Source organism: Anas platyrhynchos, chromosome 5 (genome assembly GCF_047663525.1).
Source record: "Anas platyrhynchos isolate ZD024472 breed Pekin duck chromosome 5, IASCAAS_PekinDuck_T2T, whole genome shotgun sequence".
NCBI lineage: Eukaryota > Metazoa > Chordata > Aves > Anseriformes > Anatidae > Anas > Anas platyrhynchos.
Genome location: NC_092591.1, coordinates 24,391,641 through 24,409,383, shown reverse-complemented (window position 1 = coordinate 24,409,383; position 17,743 = coordinate 24,391,641). Strand labels below are relative to the sequence as shown.

The window sequence follows — 17,743 nt, the reverse complement described above, 5'->3', positions numbered from 1 at the left end:
ACAGTAGTTACCTAGTTTTAAGAACAGGGCTGGAATGCTGCTCTTAAACAGGCTGAGGATGTGCTGGTCATCTACCAACAAGTCCCTGCAGAGCTCCAACGCGCCCTGAACAAAGCTAGAATTCCTATTGCACCTTCCCCTACCCACCTGTCAGTGACACTGATGATTGTGCCCTTTCCCTCAAAGTTTTATCTTAACATAGGTTTCCATAAATATCTTTCTTGATCATTCATTCCTTGTCAGGTGGGTGAACTGAGAGAATCCTTCATGTGGGAGCAGAGAAAGATTTTCCACTGCGGTTTCTCATTTGCAGTGAAGCAAACGCAGAATCTCCAGCTCCATACTCCTGCCCCGTTCTCAGGGTTTCAGTGCAAGTCACTGCCCAGTCAGAACTGAATTCCTCTTATAAACCTCTGCTTCCATCTTTTTCTTTAAAATAGGTCACTGGTCTTTACCCACAGCCTATAGTGTGGTGACAACTCTAAGGCTATTATTCAGTGTACAAACCTCGATAGTTTGTTTCCCCTTTTCAGGGGAAAATCCAGTCTTTTCTGCCTACACAGCCAAAATTCAACAGTGGCACATCCACCCCCCCCTTTGCTGACTTTCTTCATGTAGACAGAAGTTTCCAATTTCGGATGTACTGACATGCTTTTTTTAGAGCCAGTGGGGTTCTGGAGACAACAGACAGCCCTTTGCATCCTTTCCCTATTGGGAACTGGAAGACTAGTAGTTTTGGCCAGTAGGTTATAGCTACTTACAGGAAGCTGGAGGCCAAGGAGCAGCGTACTGTAGAGCTGGAACCTTTCCAGCTCCTAGCAGTTTCTCTGATCTAAAGACGACACCGCTGCAGAACTAGAACTCAGCTCCAGACTGCCTCCAGGCAAAGAAGCTTATGCTCTTGCCTCAGTCCTGCAAGGAGCACATCTCACCTCACTCCAGATGCAAGTCTAAATATCTGTACATGCCCAGTGCAATGAATCCCAAGGAGTAAGGGGTCCACCTAGTGCAGTTCAAGCAGTACTGCCAGAACCGCAGGCAGACAAGCTTCCAGTGAGCCCAGTGACAACCTGCTGGTTGACACTGGTGTGGAAACAAAGCCTCATCCTCTGTACAGTCCCCAGGAGGGGGGAGGTGGCAAGTTACCTTAAAGTGGTGGCACTCCATGTGGACAGCACTTATTTGATTTACTTCATCAGCGGGAGTGAGTAAAGGCAAGTGGCACTTGGTTAGGTTCAGCAGAGACAGCACAGTCACATTTTGTACGAACAATAACCCAAGACACGGGAGCTAAAGACACGTTTTCATTTAGGGAAGAAAAAAAAAAAAAAAAAAAAAAAAAAGCCCTGCTAGTTCCTGGTTTGCTTCCTTCCCTTCAGTACTACTGCACTTACATTTCCCACAACAAAAATGCCAAAAGACACTTGACCAAGGTCAAATTGTATGAAACGTATCAAGAACTAGATAACGTACTCTCTGGTTCAGAAAACAATGCCTCCTGCCATCTTTCATTGCTTGGTTACCCCACCTCAAAGAAATTAAGTTTTTTTAACGTATTCTTCCTACAGAAGCCTTTAGGTCTTATAGTTTCTTTCAAAGGCATTTCGGGCAAACATCCCATTCAAGATTTGGGAGCTTAAGGGTAGGGCCCAGACATCCTGCAGAGGTTTAGACAAATCTTTTAACCACATCTTTTTACTCCCTGTTACAAACCGGGACAGTGCTACATCCACCTCTCTCTGCCGGGGACACAGCTACATAGAACATAGTCTTGTTGACTTCAAGAAACAGAAGTCAAAAAGGCTAAACCAAAGGAACTGCTGCTCCAAAGCCCAACCGCATTCAAATGACAAAGCTGCAGCAGATCACAAATGAACTCCAGTAACATTTACAGATGAAGCTAACACTGTCTGGCTATAAACTGAGCACTAGAAATCAGTAGGCAGACGTGTAGCATATGTACGCACTGCTGACTAGCTTCGGAAGGAATCTGTTAAGTTCAACAACAACCACAAAAATACCTGCGGCACAGAGCCTCAAAAAGTTCATGGTTTGCCACAAACAGCTTCCTTGAAACCAAAGTCACGCAGCGCTCCCTGACTCACGTGAAAGAATCAAGCCTTCAACAATTTGGTTCTGATCAGATAAAACACAAGAGAGGGAACAAAAATAGTTTCCCTATCTCTCCTTTCACACAGAAGCAGATGAATCACTGTGATTTAAAAGACATCTAGTGGCAGATAAAAAGCTACAGAAAACAAGTAATCAAAAGGACGTTATTCTGGAAACCTCTAGATTTCCCATTTTTATTGGAGTTTCATAAAGGAAAGGAGATATTTCGTTCTTTCGTAAGACCAGGCAGACAGGCAGATTAAATGGTGAAGCAAGTTTTTCTCAGACAACTTAGTCAAACTGACTTGAGGACCCTTAAACAATACTTTAGAACCTCCTCTACCTGCGTCACCTAGACTGCCCTTCCTGCTGAGAAGAGAAGGCAATGAACATACTATGACACCTGAGACCTTGTTATGACCTACAATTCCAAGTCAGGTTTAGGAACAGCCTTTAAAATAGTAATGGGGGATGGCGGGCTACGTATTTCATTTATATACACACACACGCACCACCCTTTTTCTTTACTTTTTTAATAAAAGAAATAAGCTATTAATTCTTGCCACCTCAATCTTTTAGTGTCACTTACTCTGAACAAGGCAAAACTTCAGTCCTAGGGACTGACAGCACCACTGTAGATTCCTGGGACTGAGACAGGTCTGCTGGGCAAAAGAAAAGCAAAGGGTCTGCAAAAGCCCACTGAATGTTGGAGGGCGGACAGCCAGCAACAGTGGTAGGTGACAGCCCAATTCAGCTGAAAAACAATGAATAAGCAGCAGATGCTGGAACGAATCCAGATTCTACCCACTAGAAATACACAAGTAATACCAAAAAAACTCATTTTTTTTTTTTTTGTAAGAACTTTCAATAAACACACATGCATACAGCCTTCTCTTGGCAGAGGCGAGTGGTTCCACATTCAGGACAAGGCAGGCGAGTCAGCACCACCTGGCAGGTGGTTCACAAAGTGCTGAAGATGCTCCTGAAGATGTTCCTTTGTGCGTGCTCACGGCTACTTCATGTTTCTAAAGGGGAGGCCAACAAGTCTTGGAGACAGGCTCAGTTCAAACACACACACACACAGCTGGAGCCATCTGTAACTGCTGTATTACAGAGTAAGGAAGATGAGAAGGAACAGCTGGGAAAAGAGTGAGCAAAAACCCTCTGGAGACTGCCAGAAAACACCTGCAGACCGTGTTCATCCACAAGAAGTCCCGTCAGAATTTGACAGAGAAGGAGGTCCCACAGGAGCACCCCTTCTCTGCCTGGGGGTTGCTCACCACCTGGAAGGAGCTGCGAATCAGCTCCTGGCTGAAGTCCACCATGGAGCCTTTCACGAAGGCCAGGCTGTCCACGTCCACCACCACACGGGCGCCACCTTGTTCAAACACCCTACAGAAAAGCAATGTAATTAAGCATTAATTGTGCTGCAGACCTGACAGAGAAGCAGTCTGAGCACCTTCCTGAATTCACAGGCGGTTTTCCTTCAGGTCAGGGTACCACATCGCACACACCTTTCTTGTCACCCCTGACCCCCACCGCCCCCGTTTGTCCTTGCCTGTCATCGGGATTGACAACTGTGTCCAGGGAGAACTTGTACTGGAAGCCGGAGCAGCCGCCTCCTTCCACCTGCAGCCTGAGGAACTCGGAGCCCTCCGCGATCTCCAGCAGCCTCTGCAACAGGCAAACACAGGCACACAACCACGACGGAGGATCCAAACACACAGACGAGCACTCCAACCGTGCCTAGAGCAGGCGGGGCGCTTTGGCAAGCCCTGCCGAGGCCCTACCTTCACGCAGCTCTGGCTGAGGTACACCTGCCCCTCGCCCTCCGTCGGGCCCGGCTGCGAGGAGGACGATGCCCAGCGCAGCGCCCGTCCTCGGAGCGGCGGTGCGGGACGCCAGCTGCCTCGGGGAGAAAAGGGGAGAGCCTCAGCACCGGCTTCCAGCACCGGGCGGCGCCGCTCCGAGCCCTACACCCCACCACCACCACCGCGGGGCCGGTACCTGGCCCGGCAGCCCAGCGCCAGCCTCCAGCAGCGCCTCAGCGCCCCCGGCGCCGCCATCTTGCCTCCTCCTCCTCCCGCCCGCCCCGCGCCCCGCCCGCCATTTCCGCCGCCGGGCCGCCATGGCGCCCAGCGGGGCGGAAAGGGGGGGGCGGGGGAAATGGCGGCCGTGAGGGGCGCACTGCCCCTCCCTGTCAGCCCCCGGTTGCCCTTCGCCACGGCTGTCCTGCCGCAGGCGACGGGGAACTCCCCTGTAGGGGACGTTTTGATGTGGCTGTGTCAGCACGGTCTCGGGGTTGGGAAGAGGCTGAGCCTCTTGTGCCCGTCCTTGAAGTGAAGGCGTTTTGCTTTCGAAAGCGGCAGAGCTCGCCAAAGAAAAATAAGTTGGCAAATAACGCAGCGCTTCTCCACACAGCGTGTTTGCGGTGGGATTAGCTGTGAGGGTTATTTACGCTGAGTAGTACCCGGAGACCCTGATAGGGATCGAGATGCCATTGTAGGGGAAATTACGCAAACACAAGAATAAACTCAGGGCCTGGGCTCAAGGATTTTTTAGGATTTTTCCTGATATTGCCTTTTCTGTTTTGCTTTCCTTTATCAGGTGAGAATATCTAAGTAAGCTCAGCAGTCCCTGTAGAGGTCTGTTTTCCTTTGGATCAGCATTTATGACTGGCAGGGCAAACACAGAGATCTGCATGCTCAGCTTTCTGCGTGCCTCTGCAGTTCCACCTCGTCCCCTCCTGCTCCTCACGGCTCTCCTGTGAGAGCAGGATCCAGCAGGATTGTGCACATCCGAGCGTTCATCTCGGCTTTGGTGTCGAAGGCACTGTTCCCAGATGCAATCTCCATGGTTTCACCTCCTCCTTGGAGCACGGAGCCTGCATTAGTACCAGCACTTCTCATCTCCCAGGCCCCCTCTGCTCATATCTGCTGCCTCTTATTTTAACTTGTGTAGGTGTTTAATGGCTCTTCAATTAACTCTTCGCAGTCAGAGCAAGGAACTCAGGCTTAATAAGAGGCTACATGAATTTTGTTAAAGATACTTTTCCTCTTAAAATACTTCTACCAAGAACATTGCAAATCATCTTGTCTCACCTGACTAAGTCCTGAACTTGCCTGGCAGCCCTAAGCTGAGCAGCCCTACTTAATTTTTCTCTCAAGCCCAACCATCTGACATGTGACAGTAGTCTGGCCTGTTCCTCAGAGATGTGCTCGTGGTTAAAGGAGTCTTATCTCGTTCTTCCTCACATGCTTCTGCTGGAGGAATTCCAGCCCGCAATCTCGTTCCCCCACCCTGGTGGTGTTTGTGGGGAGTCATGCAGTGGCATGAGAGGAAAACCAGTCATCCCAGCAGGATCCCTTCAAGTCAGTGCACCTCGGGACTTGGTGACTGTTAGCTCTCTCACACATCTCGCTCGGAAAAAGGCAACGTCTAGAACAGCCTGACCTCCCCGCAGCCCAACAGTGGCAAAGGAAGTGCTTAAATCCAAAATGAGATCTGCTTGACAAAGTTATTGTCCATTAAGCGTGGAGTTGGCAGTTCCACGCAGAGACTTGCAGTCTCCTGGAAGTAGAATTATTTTCTTTGGCACATGCATAGAAATCAAGTGCGTGGTAAAGTGACTGCAGTAGTAAACATGTAGTTAAGTCTCATGTATATAAATCCTAAAAGCCTCACTCCCACAGTTTAGTGGTGAATGTGTCTGCCAGGCTGAGAGGGGCCCGTGCTTTCAAGTAACCACGTGCTTTTGCTTATTTATACCACCCTGAACATGTAAATAAAGACTGGTTTGGACTGTTTACTTTTTCTCAGTCTGAGGTTAATGATGCTCTCATAAAACCATGAAAGCATCACAGGCAGGGGCCCAGAGGAGCTGGTATCAATCCAGTTATCTGCAAAGAGTTGATGAATCCTCAGATCAGGCACAGTGGAACACTTGATGCTTTTAAAAACATTGGGGGTGTTTCCTGAGTTATTATCAATGTGCTGTCCCAAAAGCAGATGACCTGTGGAGGAGTGAATCAAGAACTCTTGGGAGAAAAGGGGGAGGATGGTGCCTGCTTCCCACACTGTACTGGCTTTTCTTCTGCAGGGTGTACTGGACTATCACGGGTGTTTCATGGCCCCATGCTGTGCCTGCAAACACCTTTGGGGGATTTGATATAGCTTCTTTCTAGCTGCCTTCAGTTTTGCCAGCGTTGAGTGTCAGAAATCTGACATGTATCTTCAAGGCATTTCTGGATGTTGGTCAGACCATTATTGTAGCCTGAGAAAATGAGGGAGAGATGAGCTAGCCTCAGTCAGAGTTAATTTAGTCTAATTAATAATCCATGACTTTGATGAGTGATTCAGGTGCTGGGATCAAACGTTCTGAGTGGCTGGTAGAGGTCTGTGTAACTAAGGAGAAGAGCTATTTCTTTGCACCTTTTTATTATCAGTAATTACTTTTTCTTTCTGCCAGCTATGCGGCAAGGGGGTGTTTTTGTCTCATCCAGAGTTACAGCCTACATTTTATTCCTTCCTAGGCTGTGACTTTGTTGGTTTTGTGGTTGCTGATAGCTTGATGTAATCTGTTCTTAGGTTTGATCATACTTTGTTTTCCTCTCCTTATTCAGGTCTGCGTCCCCTAGGTTTGGGGAACTCCTTTAGCTCTCTTTAAGCACCCTGTATTGAAGAGGTCTGCCAGTGAGCTGAATTCTACAGCTATTCTACTCTCGTCTCCTCTGCAACGTGTATGTTCAAGGCATCTTGTACTTGTTTCAGTGGAAAACTGAGCTTGTTTCAGTGATTCAGAAACAGATGATGCTAAAACCTCTGACATGGCTGTTGAATGCAAGAGTGGCTTGTGACACATTTTAGTGTGAATTTTGATGATCTACAGCAAAAGGAGCGTGTTCTGGCTATAGGAGCGGTAGAAAATGATTAGTCCCTGTATGTGTATTTTCTCGAAAATACAACTTCTGTGTTTGCTGCTGCTACAGTGCCTGCAGGTGTATCTGTTTACTGGGCTACAAGTGCAGCGCTGTTACAGGGATTTACGTTCGTTGGGTGTAGCTGGCTCATAAAGTGGAACCTTAGACTTTTTCCCCGTGTAATGGAGTTGCTTGGACTTCATGAGTGAAGACCTCGAGTGTCAGCCTTGCTGTGAAGACTTTCCTGTTAACTTTCTTTTTCTCCCAGAGTTTCTGTGCCTCACCACAAGCTCCGCGTGACGGCGGTAACCTGGGGGGAAGCTGTGCCGCAGAACGAGGCCGGCCTACAGCTGAGGCGAGCCTTGCTGAAGTATTTTGAAGTGGTGGGCGCCGTCATGGATCAGAAAGGGACACGGGCGAGTTGTGTGAGGCTTGCGCTGAACGCTTCGCCCTGCAGCATCTGAGCTTTGGTGCTAAAACCAGCGTGGTGTTTACACACGGTGCGTGCTAAAAGCACAGGGCAGGCGCTACTTCTTTCGTATACAAGGCCTTGTCCGTCCTGCTATAAACCCAGACTTCTTTTTTTTTATCAACCCGCCCCCGTGCTCCGGGGCGGGCCCAGGGGCGGGCCGGGCCGGCCCCGCCGCGCTCATGTGACGCGGCCGCCGCTGCCCGGCCCCGTCCCGGTCCCGGTCCCGCTGTGGGTCCCGGTCCTGCCGCCATGGTGCCGCCGCCTCTCGCCCTGCTGCTGCCTCTCCTCGCCACCGCCCTGGCCGAGCCCCTGCGCTTCGTGGATTGCGGTGAGCCCCGGCCCCGGGAGCCCCGGGGGTGGAGGGGCCCGGCCCCCAGCCCCTAGGGAGCGGGTGCAGCCCCAGCCCGTGACCCTGCCTCTGCTCCTCGCAGGTTCCAAAGACGGCAGCATCCAGGAGGTGAATGTGAGCCCCTGCCCCACGCAGCCCTGCCAGCTCGTCAAGGGCACGTCCTACAGCATCAACGTCACCTTCTCCAGCAGTAAGTACCGGGTGGGGGCCTCTCTGCTGCCCTGCGGGGTCACCGGGGTGGCTGGAGAGGGGCTCTGGGGGGGGAGAAGCTGCTGAGGAGCAAGAGCACTGCTCAGCGTGTTCTCTGTGGCCTCCACACAAGGCCGTAACACAGAAACGTGTTTCCCTGCTCTGGTGCCGCACTCACACTTTTCCGTGTCCCGCAGAGATCGAGAGCCAGGGCAGCAAAGCAAAGGTGTACGGCGAGATGCTGCACGTGGACATACCCTTTCCCATCCCTGAGCCCGACGGGTGCAAGTCTGGGATCCAGTGCCCCATTCAGAAGGGGCACTCCTACAGCTACCTGAATAAGCTCCCCGTGAAGAGCGAGTACCCTAGTGTAAGTGAGCAGGAACCCAGTCTGCTCCTCAGAGCTACCTTTGTCCTGGGGCAGTCCCACAACCCACCTCTAAGGAGTGATTTCTTGTCCTCCGGTAGTAGGGAGCAGGTTAGAAGAGTTCGGGCCACCTAGTGTCACTTCTGCTATGAGCAAGCTTCTGTTTCTAGTTCCTGTTTTGGGATAGATCCAGTGGAGGAAGCGGCCTAGCTCCAGCTGCTCAGAAGTGGTTTCAGCTGCCTCAATATCTGTCTCTTGAGTGCTGGTTTCATACGTAGCCTCCCCGCAGAGCCTGCTGCTCTCAGATTTGGGGTGTTCAGCTGCAGGATGCAGTTCGGTTGGGATGCCGCAGGTTGTTTCCACTCTGCTTATTCGGAGAGTGAGGTTCTCAGTGCAGCGTGTGGAAGGCTCTTGTGTCACACAACAGAACCCTCCTTCCGTGTAACATACTGCAGGAGTCACCGTGTGTGGCCTACTTAACGTGGCCAGGGCAGTGCCCCAGCTCTGTCCTCTTTCCACAGAGCTATTGGGACTTCCTTGCTCAACAGATGATTGAAACTGCCCTCTGTCCTTGTTTTGCTGTCTCCTAAATGCTCTCACTTCCCTCTTCTCTCTTTCAGATTAAACTGATTGTGAAGTGGGAGCTGGTGGATGACCAGGACCAGATGTTGTTCTGCTGGAAGATACCAGTGCAGATCACCAGCTGAGGAGCCCTGCTCTTAGTAGGGCTTGGGGAGGGGAGAAACAGAAAGAAGACAACACAGGCCAAATTCTTTTATATAAGTATTTCTTACTGCTTCCTTCAGGGCTCTGCAGCCTCTGAGCAGCTAGTACTGTGTTCCTGCAAGCTCAGCTGTGGGCAGAGAGCCCTCACTCCTCTAAGAGCCCTCTGGTGTGTTCTCACAGCAGCTCAAGGGGGAGCAGTGTCTGCTGCTGTCACCAGGAGAGACTGAGCGTTAGGGCATTGTCCTCCGGGTTCTCTGTGGAGGCACTTCAGTTGTTTGCAGTGGAGCTGTCTGTCCTCACAAAGAAGTTTCTCCACAGTGAACCTGGCTAGTGTCTGAGCTGCTACCTGGTAATCCTTCAGTGCCTCTTGTAGAATGCTGGCTACATCCACCCTCACCCTCCTGTGCTTTTCCTGCTCCACTGTGACCGGGATGCTTCTGGGACCTGTGTTTTCCACCCTTACAGCCGAAGGAGAGGGACGAAGAGGAGGTTTTTCCTGAGCTGGCAGCGCGGTCCTGGGCCAGCAGGACTGTGGCTGGGAAAACTTCCTTTTTGTGGATGCAACGCCAAATGGCATTCAATGTCTGCAGGGATGATTCTTTCTCTAACCAATGGCTTGCACTGTCAACCAACCGGGAGCTGCTGGGAGCTCCCGAACCTCTTTTTATAACTTTCCTTTTAATAAAGGCTAAAGAAAAACGACGTGTGCTGTCTTCTGTAGGTAGAGCTGCGAGCTCCTTTGTGTGTGAAGGAGGTGGGTGTGAGCGGAGCCCCTGGGGGCTGGAGTTGGCTCCCGCAGCTGGTGCTGGGCTGGGACAGATAAGCGAGTGTTTGGCCTGGCAAGGCTCTGCGAGGGGACGCTGGTATCCCTTGGCAGGGGGAAGACAAGCACGATTCTGACCCAGCCCCAGTGTCTTGAGCCACAGGGCCCAAAATAAATGTTTTATTTAACAACATGAGAGAAGTTTCCAGCAGACTCGGTTAAAAAAAAAAAAAAAAAAGTCACCATCAACTTTACAGAAAAACGAAGCTGGAACCTCACCCCCCTGCCCACTCACCCCCAGCCAGTGCGGGCAGGGGTGGGGAAGCGCCTGGGGCGAGCCCCCCGTGGGGTTCCCCCAGCCTCTGTGCCACGTGGAGAGGGTGGGCAGCAGCTTTGGGGAGCCGGGGCTGTCCTCCCCAGGGCAGGACCCGTGGCGCGGGGCAGGCTGGCCGCTAGCTCAGTGCAGCAGTGATGCTCGCCCTGGGGAGGCGAGCCCAGCCTCTGTGGGGTGCAGGGAGGAGCTGGGGCTGCGTGGCAGGGGAAGGCGTCCTGCGAGCCCCCGCGGTGCGTGGCACGGTGGCGGGTGCAGCGGGGGCCAGGCTGGGGAGGGCTCTGCTGTGGCAGAAGCGGGGGCTGGCAGTGAGGAGGGGGGTACAGAGGCCGGGAGCTCAGCCCTGGGAAGGTGGCGAGGGAGTTGTGCGCTTTGGAGGGGAGGGGGCGAAGGGCTCGGAAGCAGCCACAGCCCCGGGGACCCTTCTCCGCGCCGCCGGGTCCCAAAGCAGCGTTGCCGGCGGGGAGCACCCCCACCGCCGCTCCCCTAGAGCTACGCTGCCGCCGGGCTCTGGGCTGTGTGGGGCACGCAGTGGTGGGGCTGGGCCAGGGCCACGTAGCCGGGCGAGCAGCGGCAGCGGTAGGAGCCCTCCGTGTTCTCGCAGGTGCCGCCCTGGCACAGGGGCGCAGGGCCGCCCACCTCGTCGCACTCGTTGATGTCTGCAAGGAGGAGAAGGGGGGGGTGAGGCAGTGGCGTGACATGACCCAGTGTCTCCTCGTGCCCCTGCCAGCCCCCTCAGGCTGCTCTGTCTTCCCCAAGCACCTCCAGGCTGCCCCCCGTGACTCCATCAGCCCTCATCATGCAGGGCTGCACCCTACCCGTTTGGCTCACCGCTTTGTTCAGCTCATTTGCAGAGCTCCCCTTGTGACATCCCCAAATTTGGCACCAGCAGTACAGGATGGAGCCCCAATACAGGGCTCCACATGCTAAGCAGCCAGGCACCCCCCCAGGCAGCCCAGCAGCTTCCCGCTGACACGTTGTGCCAGCCTGGGATCTGGGAGAAAGGCTGCCTCCAGCCTTGGAAAATGCCCTTTGCTGGGCTGACAAGGCTGGGAGGCAGATGATGGTGACCCTGAGAGGCCAGTTATCACCTCCAGGACCAGAACAGAAAGGAACCTCGCACTGCACAAACAAGGCCTTGTTTTATTAACCTGCAAACTGTGCCAAAGTGCTCGTGCAGGAGCCCTGCTCGGCAGCACAGGCAGGCAGAGCAGCCCCCAGCACAGAGGCACCCAAAGGCCAGCAGCAGCGAGGCACTAGCAGTGAGCACCGAGCCGTGGGGCTGTCCCACACCAGGCAGGGCTGTGGGATCAGGACGAGCTGATGGGCTGCACCCCGCAGCCGCAGCAGCCCTCCGAAGGCTCGCAGTGTGGTGCGGGTACGTGACAGCCCACGCTGGGGAACGGAGAGGGATAAAATAACAGCTCCGGTGCGAAATGAGCTCTGGCGAGGCGAGGACAGAAAGAGCAACAAGAAAAGGCTCCATAAATACATTAGCAGGAAACAATGGGGAATGTAGGCCTGGTCCTTATCGGGGGAGGAAACAAAAGCCAGACAATGCCGAGCTGGCTGGCGCAGCCGCCGCGGGCTTTGTTCCAGCCATCCGAAAAATGCTCACTGTGAGCAGAGCCAGCAGGGACGTTTCAAGTATGTGGAAGAGGGGGCAGGAGCACGGGGCAGGCTGTGGGAGGGAAAGGCAATATCGTGGTGGAGGAGCTCGACAATTAGGTAAAGCTGTCACAACGATGTTGCTAAAGGGCTGCCGCCACTCGGCCCCAAATAATTAGTGCTCCTGCACTGGGAAGCCAGCGGTTCCCTCTGAGGGAGAGGCTAAAGGAGGTCAAAGGGACCTGAGGAAGGGGAAATTTGGTGACTAGCTCCGAGGACAGAGAGGGGGGAATCCAGAATTAAAGACTACTCCCCCCCATCCACTTAAACAGAGCAGGTTTCTGAGTGATGAGGTCATTGCCCTCCTCCCCCCAGAGGATAGCGGGGTAGTTAAATAGTCGGAGCAGATCTGTTAAGGCCTGATTGTGTCAAGCCAATCTGGTTCCCTTCACTGACCCGATAACTGCTCTGTCCGATAAGGGAGGCACGGTGGATATAACATGTCTTGGCCAGGGCAAGGATTTCAACACGCTCTCACATGACACACTCAGCCAGACCAAGAAAATATGGGCGAGATGAAAGTGTGGCAATCGCACAATGGGTCACCAAGCTGCACCCGAAAGATAATTAGCAGCAGTTGGCTGCAAACATAAAAGCCATTTAAAACGTATCCTGCCCCCTGCTCCATTCAATTCAATCAGCGTGGACAAAGGAAAACTCCTCGTGCTCATAAAACCTGTGCGTGATCTCGGGCTGCAAGTGCTTTGGGGCTTCGGGCCCCCCCTGGCCCAGCAGGGAAGCCCTTTGGAGAAGTCCAAGTTTACCAAAGACGAGCGTAAAGCCCTGCAGCCCAGGAAAGGGAAACTGCACGACTGCAGAAGTGGGAGCCAGGGGATAGGCTCTGCCCTGTGGGGAAGCAGAGGCCACAGGCTCCGTGTGTTTGTGTGGTGGCACAATCGCCTTGTGCAGTAAGGATGCTGGGGGCTGGAGTAGGAGCCCTGCCCAAGGAAAGAGAGGGGCTGCAGAGACACACTGTGGGGGTGTAGAGACCATGAGAGGAGCTTTAGAGACCTTGGCTCGTAGGACAGGGAGGATTTAGAGGAAAGCAAGCAGAAGTACAGCAGCAGCTGACGAGGCAGAGGGGTGTTACGCAAAGAAGGCAGCGAGCAGCTGCTCCCTGTGTTCCCTGGTGCCCCGAGGTGCCCTGATGTTGGCAGAGCAGAGGCAGGCTGCAATGCCGCGGGGACTTTCCCAGCTCCAAGGCCACGAAGCACCCGTCAGAGCAGGGAAACCTCCTACACCCGTCCCAGCCAGCACCAGCAGAGAGCGGCAGCAGATAAGGGATGTGGGGGCCGCCTCAGCTGATGGGGACGGGGAGCCACTCACCCACGCAGGCCATGTGGGTCATGTCCAGCTGGAAGCCGTCGAAGCAGTCGCAGGTGTAGCCCTCTGGGACGCGCACGCAGCGCCCGTTCTCGCAGCCGTTGAGGATGCCACACTCCTCAGCCTGCAGTCCCTCGAAGCCCTCGTAGAGACCTGGAGGGTGGCAAGGGGATGTCAGAGCAGGGTGACCGCCCGCCTGGCCAGAGGGGACATCAGGCACTTGGTGAGATGGTGCAGGTGGGGCTGGCACCAACTGAGAGCAGCCAGGAGCAAAGCTTGGGGCCATCCTGGAGCATCCCAGCCAGGGTGGGAGCTGCCAGGCAGCCCCTGTGTCTCCCAGTACTCACCAGGTTGGCTGGGCAGGTAGCGGGGCGGGGGCCGCCCCGGGCCGTGGTGGAAAGGGCTGCCACGAAACTCGCTGCTGGGTTCCCTCCGAGGGAAGCCCACATCAGGATTTCCGTATTCGGATTCCAGGTAGTTGTAGTAGGGGCCCATGTCTGGGCTGGTAAGGCCATAGTGGGGGTCTTCCAAGCCCGGTCCGTACTCATACCTAGGTCTTTCTCGGACCTCAGCCCCTCTGTCACTGTCTTCACTGGCCCCACTACACAGGAAAGCAAAATCAGCTGCACAGAGTGAGAGAAAAGCAAGGTCAGAGCTCAGGGTATGATATGACTGTAGAGGGTGCACCCACACCCTCTATGGGTGCACCCTCAGAGTGCACTGTGGGGTGCTTGCCCGTGCTGCCCCGCTCACCGGAGGCCCTGTGGGGGCAGAGCGCGCAGTTCTGGCCCCAGGCTTCGCCGAGGCGGCAGCAGCACTCGGTGTAGGTGGTCTGCTCGCCGTGCAGCAGGTCTTGGCAGATGTAGTCAGAGACGGTCTGCCAGCAGACGTCCAGGTGGATTTCATACTCCTCCAGGGCATCTGCGAGCGACACACGCAAAGGATGCTGTGGGAATCCTCTGGAAGAGGGTCACTCCTTTGCTCTGAGGGGGGACAACCACACGCCCCGGCTCCATTCCCTCCCGCACCCTCTCGGGGTGACCCCACTGTGGGTGGGATGGGTGAAGGGGTGCCAGGGCTCACCTGCCCTGCCAGAGAGGTTCACACAGCGGTTGCCGGTGGCATCCAGCACGAGCGGGAGGCTGCAGAAGCAGTGGTAGGAGCCGTCCGTGTTCAGACACTCGCCGTTGATGCAGTACACTTCGTTCTGGCACTCGTCCTGATCTGCCCATGTGCAAGGACAGAGCAGTCTCAGGCTGGCAGGCAGGGGCAGCGGGGCCCATTCCCTGCCAAAACGCTGCCTGACACCTCTCCCATCCCCAGGAGGGTCACGGGGAGCCCTTGACAGCTATGGGAGCAGCAGCTCCTCTGTCCCTCCACACAGTGGTGGCCCCGCTGCTCTTTGAGGCCATCTTACCGACGCACTCGAGCCTGCTGGGGTCATAGAAATAGCCCGTACGGCAGAAGCACTTGTAGCCCGGCACCGTGTTCAGGCACTGTCCGTTGCGGCAGAACTCAGAGCCGAATGTCTCACACTCATCCATGTCTGAGAGGGGTGGAGAGAGGAGAGAAAGTGTCACAGGGAGCACAGCCACGTGGCTCCTCGGACTGGGCCACCACGAGGTCCCCAGACAAGCCCCCTGCCTCTGCCAGCCGCCTCACGCCTGTGAGCACCCACAGGCTGAGCAGGAGGAGGAGTGACAGAGAGCTCTCTTAGTGGATGCTTTCACAAATAGGACGTGCACTCGTGTTTCTGGAAGGCTGAGAACGCAAACGCATGGAGATGAAGCGTCAAAGTCTGAGCCAGCTGGCCACTAGAAACGCTGATCAGTAACTGGAAGGCTTGTGTCTTACTGGACCCCATCCCTGGTGGGAAATATGCATGGGGCTGTTCAACAGAGAAAGGGGCACTGCCGGCAGTGAGGCAGGACTGGAGGAAGAGGCACTTTCCAGCTCGGTGGTACTGCCAGTCTGTAATTTCTCCGATGGAGGAAAGCATCCATTTCTCCGAGCAGGATGTCAGCACCCCCCACCACAGCCCTGGGGAGATATTTTTGGGGCTCCATCCCCACGCAGGGCTCGGCACTGTGCCCTCCCTCTCCCCAGTGGAAGAAGTGATGCTAGTACCTGTGAAGGAGACTTTTCCCGAGAGCAGATCTTCCTGGGGAACGTAGCCCTTCCCTAGAGGGCAGACCTCTTGATACTCCACTGGCCGAGGGGCAGGTGCCAAGGAGAGATGGGACAAAAGAAAACATCCCGTTAGTGCAACCAAGCTGCTGGGCAGAGCACTGGCATTGCCTGGGGGTGGCAGGGCCGCCAGCCTACCTGTGCCCGCGATGGGGCAGGGGTAGGTCTCGCAGTTGTCACCCCAGGCTGCCCCCACGGTGCAGCAGCACTCCTGCTTGGTGACGTTCTTGGCCAGGACGCTGTCACACAGGTGGACGTCGCCGATGTGGTAGTAGCACTGCTTGCGCTCCATGCTGTCCGAGGGCTGGGCCGCGTGGCTCTCGGGGCCCTCTGCAAGACAGCAGAGCAGGGATGGGATTCCCACACCCAGGAGGTGCTCGGCTCTCCCCAGAAGACAGCTCTCCCCTGCCTGCATGGGCACGTTCAGCCCTGGCACCCCCTCACCCCCCTCAGTTCTCCCTCACCCCAGCCGGGGCTGCCCCGCTCCTGCCCTGCCCGCTTCTCACCCATGGCTGCTCGTGGCTGGCACTGCCCGGCCTCCGTGTCGTACTCCTCGTGGTCGCTGGGGCACAGGCACAGGAAGGATCCCTCCACGTTCTCGCAGAGCGCGGTCCCACACACGGCCACCATCAGCTCGCACTCGTTGACATCTGCAGGGCAAGGTGTGAGCAAGGCCCATGGGGTGGGAGGGGAGAGCACGGCTGCAGCACTGGGGCATCCTTTGGCTGGAAGATGCTAGGGCAGAGCTGGGAGCTCCGTTTGTGCTGTGGCTCAGCACAAGGCTCCTGTCTGTGCCTGGGGTTCTCAGTGCATGGATACCATCCCTGCCCACGCCCCGGGTGCCACCACACAGCAGGGTCGCTGCCACACCGGTCCACAATCGGCTGAAGGCTCCTCCTTATCACCTGGCAGGGTGATGACAGGGGACGGGGACCCCAGCAAGTGACTTACCCACGCAGTAGTGCCCGGAGGCCGAGCTCTCGTAGCCGCGGTCGCAGAGGCAGCGGAAGGAGCCCTCCGAGTTCTCACAGAAGCCGTGGCTCCCGCACAGCGTCTCGTTGGCGCATTCGTCTATGTCTGCAGCAGCAGGAGTCACAGCAGTTGCCCCGGAGCCCAATGCCACCACACACACACACAGCCCAGCCCCTTCTGCCCTGACCCCAAAGGCTGGGGATTAGGGCAAGCGTTTGGTGTGAGGGACCAGGAAAACTGCAGAGCCCCCTCGCACTTCTCCTTTCGCCTGTTGCTGAAGCCTGAGCTCCAAACCCAGGCCTGCCTAACCCCGCTAGTGGCAGCTTTCCCCTCGCCCAGTGCTGCCATGCAGGTGACTGGAGCAGGCAGCCACTCCAGCAAGCACAGCTTACTGGGAGCTGTGGTCCAGCCCCAAGCCTGGGATGGCTGTAACCTGCCCAGGACTCTCCCTGAGCGGAAAGCAGCACAATGCAGTGTCTGTTCCAGATGCCAGGAAGAGAGAAGTCTAGACACAAGCAGGCAGCTCGGCCAAGAAAACAAACTCTCGGCATTATCTGCCTCCCCACTGGCCACATGCTTCCTCCTCCTCCTCCTTCTCCCCCGCGCCCCTGGCAGAGATGTCCCACAGCTCCCCTGTCCCTGCAGGGAGGGGACAGGGCCAGGCATGCTGTACTCACCGATGCAGTCGCCCAGGGGCGTCCAGTGGAAGCCGGGCTGGCAGCCCATGATGCAGCGATAGGAGCCCAGGCTGTTCTGGCACCGCCACGTGCCGCAGATGGCATCCCCGTACTCCTTACACTCATCCACGTCTGCAGGGAGCAGGGCAAAGCGGCAGGGACGGTCAAGTGGGGTTCCCTGCTTGCTCACACGTCAGGCTCAGTTTGCCAGAGACCCTCAGGCCTTGCTGGTCCTCCTTATGGGGCAAGTTTGGGTGCTGGGAGGCAGCAGGGCTGATCTCCCCGGTGATGAGCTCTCACCTACGCAGTCATCGGTCTCCTGGGAGTGCTTGAAGCCGTTTTCACAAAGACACCTGTAGGAGCCTTCTGTGTTCAGGCACTGGCCTTGCGAGCACCGGGATTTGTCTGCGCATTCATCCACGTCTGCAGAACCAGGCCCCAAATGTCAGGCTGGATCTTGCAGCAGGTGAAGGAGCAAGGGGCAGGGCCGTAGGTACGTCCCTCACCGCCCACAGACCCACCTTGGCAGCTGACTCCGCCGGCCGTGTTGGAGAAGCCGGGAGCACAAATGCAGAAGTAGGAGCCGTGGCTGTTGAGGCACTCACCGTTGGGGCTGCAGATCTCGCTGTTCAGGCACTCGTTCACATCTGCAGAAGGAGCAGAGTCAGAGCCCCCCACCCAGCCCTGG

The 17,743-nt window shown here is 55.6% G+C and overlaps 3 protein-coding genes across 4 annotated transcripts in view; 1 reads left to right on the top strand and 2 right to left on the bottom strand.

Annotated features, from left to right (window-relative positions):
* Positions 1 to 2,272: 2,272 nt before the first annotated feature.
* On the bottom strand, positions 2,273 to 4,281 carry ISCA2 (iron-sulfur cluster assembly 2). The gene is made up of 4 exons (XM_038179579.2): positions 4,120 to 4,281; positions 3,903 to 4,017; positions 3,671 to 3,786; positions 2,273 to 3,504 (listed from the first exon to the last, which is right to left on the bottom strand). Exons 1-4 carry the CDS (start codon positions 4,176 to 4,178, stop codon positions 3,330 to 3,332), a joined length of 465 nt encoding a protein of 154 aa, XP_038035507.1. The 5' UTR covers positions 4,179 to 4,281; the 3' UTR covers positions 2,273 to 3,329.
* Positions 4,282 to 7,660: 3,379 nt separating this feature from the next.
* On the top strand, positions 7,661 to 9,836 carry NPC2 (NPC intracellular cholesterol transporter 2). The gene is made up of 4 exons (XM_027457745.3): positions 7,661 to 7,831; positions 7,935 to 8,042; positions 8,239 to 8,411; positions 9,029 to 9,836. Exons 1-4 carry the CDS (start codon positions 7,753 to 7,755, stop codon positions 9,113 to 9,115), a joined length of 447 nt encoding a protein of 148 aa, XP_027313546.1. The 5' UTR covers positions 7,661 to 7,752; the 3' UTR covers positions 9,116 to 9,836.
* Positions 9,837 to 10,042: 206 nt separating this feature from the next.
* The window catches only part of LTBP2 (latent transforming growth factor beta binding protein 2), a 56,025-nt gene continuing 48,324 nt past the window's right edge, over positions 10,043 to 17,743 (bottom strand). For both annotated transcript variants that reach the window (XM_072038455.1, XM_072038456.1), the window contains exons 23-35: positions 17,577 to 17,702; positions 17,356 to 17,478; positions 17,056 to 17,187; positions 16,358 to 16,483; positions 15,913 to 16,056; positions 15,545 to 15,736; positions 15,347 to 15,427; positions 14,637 to 14,765; positions 14,303 to 14,443; positions 13,973 to 14,140; positions 13,567 to 13,842; positions 13,223 to 13,372; positions 10,043 to 10,887 (exon numbers count right to left, since the gene is read on the bottom strand). In XM_072038455.1, the coding sequence (XP_071894556.1) occupies positions 10,721 to 10,887; positions 13,223 to 13,372; positions 13,567 to 13,842; positions 13,973 to 14,140; positions 14,303 to 14,443; positions 14,637 to 14,765; positions 15,347 to 15,427; positions 15,545 to 15,736; positions 15,913 to 16,056; positions 16,358 to 16,483; positions 17,056 to 17,187; positions 17,356 to 17,478; positions 17,577 to 17,702 (1,955 nt within the window). In that variant the 3' untranslated portion in view covers positions 10,043 to 10,720. The remainder of the gene's footprint in view (positions 10,888 to 13,222; positions 13,373 to 13,566; positions 13,843 to 13,972; positions 14,141 to 14,302; positions 14,444 to 14,636; positions 14,766 to 15,346; positions 15,428 to 15,544; positions 15,737 to 15,912; positions 16,057 to 16,357; positions 16,484 to 17,055; positions 17,188 to 17,355; positions 17,479 to 17,576; positions 17,703 to 17,743) is intronic.

Bases quoted from the DNA above. Each gene is read 5' to 3' on its own strand.
- NPC2 (XM_027457745.3), top strand. From the start codon at position 7,753: ATGGTGCCGCCGCCTCTCGCCCTGCTGCTGCCTCTCCTCGCCACCGCC. The intron at 8,043-8,238 runs GTAAGTACCGGG...CGTGTCCCGCAG, and splicing joins CAACGTCACCTTCTCCAGCA to AGATCGAGAGCCAGGGCAGC. The intron at 8,412-9,028 runs GTAAGTGAGCAG...TCTCTCTTTCAG, and splicing joins TGAAGAGCGAGTACCCTAGT to ATTAAACTGATTGTGAAGTG.
- ISCA2 (XM_038179579.2), bottom strand. From the start codon at position 4,178: ATGGCGGCGCCGGGGGCGCTGAGGCGCTGCTGGAGGCTGGCGCTGGGC. The intron at 3,787-3,902 runs GTAGGGCCTCGG...TGCCTGTTGCAG, and splicing joins TCAGCCAGAGCTGCGTGAAG to AGGCTGCTGGAGATCGCGGA. The intron at 3,505-3,670 runs GCAAGGACAAAC...GCTTTTCTGTAG, and splicing joins GTTGTCAATCCCGATGACAG to GGTGTTTGAACAAGGTGGCG.